At 37.8% G+C, this 7577-nt stretch overlaps 1 protein-coding gene across 1 annotated transcript; it reads right to left on the reverse strand.

Annotated features, from left to right (window-relative positions):
• Positions 1-4805: 4805 nt before the first annotated feature.
• Positions 4806-5812, reverse strand: LOC125007120 (transcription factor 15-like). Its single transcript, XM_047583725.1, has 2 exons — positions 5342-5812; positions 4806-4820 (listed from the first exon to the last, which is right to left on the reverse strand). Exons 1-2 carry the CDS (start codon positions 5810-5812, stop codon positions 4806-4808), a joined length of 486 nt encoding a protein of 161 aa, XP_047439681.1.
• Between the last annotated feature and the right edge of the window lie 1765 nt (positions 5813-7577).

Raw genomic sequence — 7577 nt, forward strand, 5'->3', positions numbered from 1 at the left:
CGTAAAATGCAGAGATTGTGAACTATGGGCGAGGAAAGAGGATATGAGATTGGCATTGAAGGAACTGGATCCGAGATGAGTCGCATTGGGGCAAGCAAGGTGCTTAAGACGATGGAGGTACTTCTCCAAAGGGCCGAACTTCATCTGGCACCTGCACTCCTATGATAAACTGAAGCCATATGGCTTCTGTATCAAAGGAAGCATTGAAGGATTCTCAAAAAAAATAATATGGCACAATGCATACACCACAAATAGTGACCCAGAGCTGATCGGCGGCTATTACATCAAAGCAATGCAACATCTGGGGGCTGCCCCAGAATTGTGAAAGGCAATACTGCCACTGAGATTTGCCATGTAAGACACTTCCAGCAGTTCCTCATTCCCATTCCACCACCATTCCCGGCACCGTTGACAGTTACTTGGAGGGGCCAACACCGCGAGCCAAAAAATCTAATCTTGGTGGGGTTTTCTCTGCAGCCAGTGACGTTCTGGTTGTCATTGTTTGCAGACCTCAGAGATAATCGATTCTTTTATTTTATTTATTTATTTTTTAAAATATTTTTAATATTTTTTGTCGTAAATAGATCACAACAGATATAATGTACAACATCACACAATTTAAAATACGGTGACCAAAATAAGACATGAACAAACCATCAGGGGCTTTTCAGACTACTCCACTCGGATTTATGTAGCGTAGCAAGGGGTTCCGAGTCTTAGTAAAATATTTCAATTTAGTAGTATCTGATTCTTTCCAGACTTTAGTTAGTCATTCCTTTCTTAATTTCGAACATAAAAAAAAAAAAAAAAACAGAACAACAAAAATAATCATATAGAAACATGAATAACAATAAATGATAAAATAAGTAAATAAACAATAAAGTAAAGTGAAGATTAAACATTCTGTCTTCTACATGTCTGAAAAGGAGTGAAGGAAGAATAAACTTATTTTATCCCACCCCTTTTAATAACTCAGTGATTTATATATTATTCACTTCCTGTCAGTATAATAATAGCCTTTATAATATACATATATGTACACAAACACACACACACACACACACACAAACACACACACACACACACACACACACACATACACACACACATTACACGTTACCAAAGACAATATAAAATATATACAAGAAAATAAAAACACACACAAAAAATTAAATGACAATAACACCCATCACTCCGTGTTTGTCAAACACCCTCTTCATTTCTGTACCTAGTAAGAATCCTCTCTTTATATATATTTTTTAAACTGTTTTATATTTGAACATTCCTTGAGCGTCCCTCAAATTGACGACAAATTGAAACACAAAAAGTCCTCCTTGTTGTGCGTACTCTACGTGTTCTGTAGTTTAATTTTCCCCTTAAATAATGAACCCCTTCCTTTCCAGTAAATAATTTTTTTTGGTGGTAGGAGATGGTAGGAGATGTTTTTTTTCTTTGAATAGGATTAGTGCAGTCTGAAATTCCACGATATCTTTGAATTTTATGAGCCTTGACTGTAAGAATAATGAGTTATGTGTGATCCCTATAGCTTGCCCCATGAATAATCCGTATTGCTTTCTTTTGTAAAATGATTATTGAATGTATTGCACAGTGAACAATATAGTATGCGGAGTGATTTATGATCTAGTGCCTGTTTTGCTTTATTTAATAATACGATGCATTTTGAGATGTTGGTTTAATTTGAGATTTCCAACTGATTTTGTCATCTATTATCACCCCTAAGAATTTGATTTCATTTACCCTTTTAATATTAGCCCCCTCCAGCTGAATTTGTAGTTGCATTTTAGCTCTGTAATTGCCAAAAAGTATTATTCTTGTTTTGTTCAGATTTAATATTAGTTTATTTGTGTCCAACCATGATTTTATTTTTTATTTTTCAATTCAGTATTGATGGCTTGTGTTAAAACTTGTAAGTCACTGCCAGAACAAAAAATACTTGTGTTATCAGCAAATAAAACCATCTTTAATACTTTTGAAACCCTGCATATATCAATCTTCCTGTTTGATAAATAACTCCTTATCCATTCCAGTGACTTTCCCCTGATGCCATACTACTGTAATTTCTCTAATAATATATCATGGTTTATTGTCTCAAATGCTTTTTTTTTTTTAGGTCTATGAATACCCCCATTGTATACTGTTTTTCTGTCTAATGAATTTGTGATTTCTGCCATTGATGTTGCTCTGTTAGATCGAAAACCACATAGAAAACATAGATCTATCTATGAATTTGTCCAGCCGGTTATTGAAAACTATAATTTGTCCAACATTTTTTATTTATTTATTTATGTTTTGCCACCGTACTGAACTACAAACCAATCTACAACATGTTACACAATACTTTTGGATTTATTTGCCTGTTTTGAGATTTATTTTGATGCAAATGATACAGAAGATGAGTCAAGTTATATGACATAGTGAATCATTTCTAGCTGTGACCATAGTGTCATCACATTTTTACAGTGGAGTACAGGGACTGATTTAAACAGCTTCCTCACATTGTTCAAAACAATTACCTTTCGATCAATCTCAGCATAACCAGTGAGTGAAAGCACATACAGTTAGGCAGTGACAAAATCTTCATGATTTGGACTCTACATGCCAATGTATTAGATTTGAAATTAAACAACTAAGATGCAGTTGAGTGCAGACCTTCAGGTTTAATTCAAGGGGTTGAAAAATGTATAATATTTTGCTGAGAATCATTTATAGGCAATGACTGCCTGAAATCTGAATCCCATGGACATCACCATTTCCTCCTTTGTCTGGCCTTACTGCAGCTGTCTTCAGTTGTTGCTTCCTACCCTGCGTTTTGTCTTAAGTGAATGAAATGCGTGTTTGATCGGTTTGCGATTGGGTGAATGACTTGGCCATTTCAGAATGTTCCATTTCCATTTCCTGGGTTGCTTCTGCTACATGTTTTGGTTCATTGTCCATCTGTACTGTGAAGTGCACTTTGGTGCATTTGGTGGATCTGAGCAGAAAGTACAGTATATGCTATATATGCTTAAGAATTTATTTGGATGCTTTCTGTCGAATCATCAATAAACACTAGTGACACAGTGCCATTGGAAGCCCTGCATGCCCATACATCGTACTGCCGCCATCATGTTTTACAGAAGATGTGGTGTGCTTTGGATCATTAACTGTTCCAAGCATTCTGCGTACTTCTCTTTTCCCATCATTATAGTATAGGTTGATCTTAGTTTCATTTGTCTAAACAACATTGTTCCAAAACTGGTCTGGCTTCTTCAGAAGATTTTTGTTTTGGCAAATTCTAATCTGGCCTTTCTATTTTTGAGACTGATTGATGGTTTGCACCTTAAGGCAGACCATCTGTATTTGCTCCCAAGAAATCTTCTCTATTTGGTAGCCTGAGATACGGGTACACTGATACACTATTTATTGTCCAATTAAGAGGTGGAAAGAGGTGGCTAAGGAGCTGTAATTCCTAAACCTTCCTCCAGTTTGGATTTGAATACCATCAAATAACGGCTGAGAGCATTTTAAGTCCATATTTTGAACATGTTTTGGTAAAAAGCTAAACTAACAAAACTTGTGTCACTGTCCAAATATATATATGGACCTAACTAACCATTTATGGCTATAAATCAAATTTGAATTAGTTAATCTAAGTCAAAGTGGAATTTTGGCTTTGGCTGTGTTAGTCAAAAACATACACAAAAAAGTTAAAGTAATGACAATTAATTCATACTTTGCACATTGAAGTTTCTGCAAGGTCCATTTGATTTTTTTCTCCACTGTAATTGATGGTGACAGAAGTCTTGGTGATGAACATCTTCAAATTTGGATGAATAAAAACAAGTTCTCACTATAGGTAATTTTAAAATTAGATAAACTATGTTATTAATTATGGGAATCTTCTTAGTGACAGCCAAATACAAAGCCTCCCATTTATGAGGGATTTGCATTATAACTGGAATATCTGATATTATCTGTGAATACATTTAAAACTCCTGCAGCTTTGTTATAATCCAAAACATTTCTAAATATGCAAATTAATGCATTCCTCATGAAGATAATGTTAGCTGACTGTGTAAGTAAAAGCAAACTTTCCCCTCACATTGCTACCAAATGAGCCATGTCTATGTAAAAATAAATTTAATTTCAAAGTAGATGTACAACATGTAATAGAAAAAAAATACGATACAATAGACAGAAATTTACTATTACTCTCAAGATCATGACACCAGCTCAGGTGGATGGCACCATCCGTCCTTCCACCTTTCACATCTTGAGGATTTTAAAATTGTCTTTTTTTATCTTTAAAAAAATAAATAAATAAATAATGCAGTTATGTTATGTGCACTGATCTGCATTATCCAATGATTTGAGTTAAAAGTAAATCCATGCCTAATCTAGAGTTGGAATTGATTCGTTCTAAGTTGCTGATTTTAAATGAATGTTTAGTATTAGCATCGTAAAAATCATTTATTTTTTAAGAAAGCCCTTCCTGTCATCACTCATTTTTGGTTTAAAAAATATATTTCCTCCAGGCAAGACTATGTACATGGGAACTTCTGTATGCCAGAGGAATACAGGTGGCTTTGGTGTTATCCCATCTAATCTTCTCACCAACACATGGGCAAAGTGACCACTGAAGAAAACTAACAGAATTTCAAAGAAGCCCTGTAAAACTTTTTGTGCTGAAATTTTTCAAGTGTCTTCGGAACACTGGGAAGTCTCCTGAGAAAAGTCCCAGGCGTCAAACGCTTTCACCATCGACTTATTTGTCTTTTGTTGGTTCCATGCATTTTCACGCAGTCTCATCTGTCCTTCACCTGTGAACAGAAAAGAAAATTTACCACCAATGTCAATTAAAACACTCCAATTACCGATCTGTGTAGCTGTGGAAAATATCTTACTCCAAAACACTGTCTCCAAATTTAGATCAAATGCGCCTTCCAAAGCACATGCATGGGTTCTAATGACCAATCTGCAAATAATAAAACATTTTGCTCCATGCACTGAATAATAAATAGGCTATATCCCAGCAGGGAGATTTGTGAGCACCAAGATGGACCAAGTGATCATTTCACTGGGATAATGTAAGCTCTATTTCATTACTTGGGGCTAAGCGTTTATTTTTCAATTGTCTGAGCAAAGTAATTTAAATTAAAATATTACCTCTGCAACATTACTTTTTAGGGGATGTGTTTACAGAAAAGAAGGACTTAACAACAACTACTTTCTATTTCCCAACTTTTCTATGCACTGAATTTTGGAATAAGCAACACACACTTCCACCTACTAACTACTTAAGTAGCCATGCATGTTACACTAAGCAAAGTGAGTGTTCTACCCCTTCCCGTTGGTTGCTGAGGCAGAATGTGCAGATAGTCCGGGGCAGCTTGCCCTCTCCACTCCTCTTGTAGACGGCACCCAGGCACGGCTGACCGTCCTCCCTGCCGTCCCCGACCACCAGCATGTTGGCCAAGTGGGATATGTAGCTTGACGCCAGGCGCAGCGTTTCGAGTTTGGAGAGTTTTCTGTCCACTGGCTCAGTGGGAATGAGTGTTCGCAGTGCCGTGAAGGCCGTGTTAACGTTCTGGGTCCGGTGTCTCTCCCTGGCGTTAGCAGCATTCCGCTGCCGGACCATCACGCCGCCAGACTCCCGATGGTAACCCGGAGCTCCGCAGAAGCCGAAGCCTTGATAGGTGCCACCATCGCTCTCACCGCTTTTCCCTTCGTCGTCGTCGTCCGACATTAAGGTCAGGTCCGCAGGGTAAGAGAAGGGATGCGTGGACACCGGCCTCAGCATAGTGAAAGCCATTATGGGCAATATATCCACAAGGGAAAGCAGTTCTTTATTTACCACTAGGAAACAGAGAATTTAGACAAGAGCCATGCGTAAAAGTCGCTTTATCTACAAGATTTGGACAGCAAGGTTGCCCAGTTTGTTTTGACACTTCTCCTTAAGATTGTCCAGCAACTATTTGACAGGGAGGGCTCTTATAGCAGCTACAGTAGCCCCTCAGTATTATTAAGGAGGGGGGTGGAGCAGATGGAACAACACGCTTTTTCCTCAATTGTTTTCAAGATTCAAGATCACCTTATTGATCCGAGCAGGGAAATTGTTTTGTGGTTGTAAATATCTGGTGTTGTGAAATGTGGAACTGACTTAGTGTGCGCAGTTGTTTTTATTAATGGTAAGAGGCAACTCTGGTTATCTTTATTTATGCATTATTTCACTACTTTGTGGTGATAGTTTAATGGCAAATCAGATCAGCAGCAGAACACGTACCTATACATTTACTCAGGTTTTGTAGTTCTTGTTTTATTCTCCAGCTGCATTTCAGAGGAAATATTTTTATCTGTCAGATGTAGTTGCACATTTAACAGCACAATAGCATTAAAGTAGTTAATGTAGCCATCTCCACATCCTACCACATTGTAATACAATTTGCTTTTGCATTTTAACACAATACATAGTTTTGCTGTAATAAGACCCTGTATTTTAGGCTACTTGTCAATTTGTATTTTACAATGAAAACTCAACAAACAAACCTTGTTGTTATGCAAGGCATCACAAATCGCTCCTGGAAATAACTACAAAGTTAAATTAAGACCTATGAGCATTTTAATCTTCCTGTAGCCATCAGTCTCAGGCCACTATAATATATATAATATATAAGTATTTTTGTGGCATGATTTTCAACATTGTAATACAAGACTTTAGAGGAGATGCTATATTTTAGGCAAAACAAAAATGTCTTTATCCCCTTCTTTGGTTTCAGTGACTTGTGGTTGTGTATATTTCAGATGTCTCAGGTCAGGTACAATCTGCTCAGGGACCCCAATCTTCCTTTCAGATTTTGTACCAGCTATGCCACAGCTCCTCTACCTATTTCCTTATGACTCTAGTAATTAGACGTTTGTGAGAGAGATGGCAAGTATGAGATGCATGAATATCAACAATGCTCTTTCTGATTAATCCAAACACTGCAGACACTGGCTCCTGTACTTAGGTGGCCAGTGTGATCAGTTGTTCTACAGTTGTCCTGTTTCAGTTTGTCTAATGGGTCAAGTGCTGTGGGTAAATAAACAGTCAGCATTTACTGGAGGTGACCAAGCCTGAACTTTTCCCTGTGGAAACTGAACAAATGGCTTCCAGATAGACTAGTGCTGTTGGGAGGTAGAGATGGAGGGAGGGAGGGGTTGGCTGCTGTAAAAAGGAGAGCATGTCATCAAAGGGCATTTTCTACAAGCAGAACCCTTAACACATCAAACCCAGACACTGGTGACTCTTGAACCCCCACCTCTGCAACTCAGCTCAGCTGCACCAAGAACACTGTGACCTGTGTGGAACCTGGTTTCCCTTATAAAGCAGGATACCACAGTGTTTTCCACGCCTGGTCTGCAAGCTACGTGACAATGCTGCACTTTCTCTCCTATGACACCACCACAGCTTCACAGATTGGAACCATAAAATCTTCACCTCTACCTCCTCCCATCACCCCTACACCAACTTAAAGGAATGCCATTAATACTTAATTGTGTGATTTAAACCTGACAAAGTGTGTAGTGGGTGGGACATG

The sequence above is a fragment of the Mugil cephalus genome, chromosome 4, assembly GCF_022458985.1.
Source record: "Mugil cephalus isolate CIBA_MC_2020 chromosome 4, CIBA_Mcephalus_1.1, whole genome shotgun sequence".
NCBI lineage: Eukaryota > Metazoa > Chordata > Actinopteri > Mugiliformes > Mugilidae > Mugil > Mugil cephalus.

Bases quoted from the DNA above. Each gene is read 5' to 3' on its own strand.
- LOC125007120 (XM_047583725.1), bottom strand. From the start codon at position 5,812: ATGGCTTTCACTATGCTGAGGCCGGTGTCCACGCATCCCTTCTCTTAC.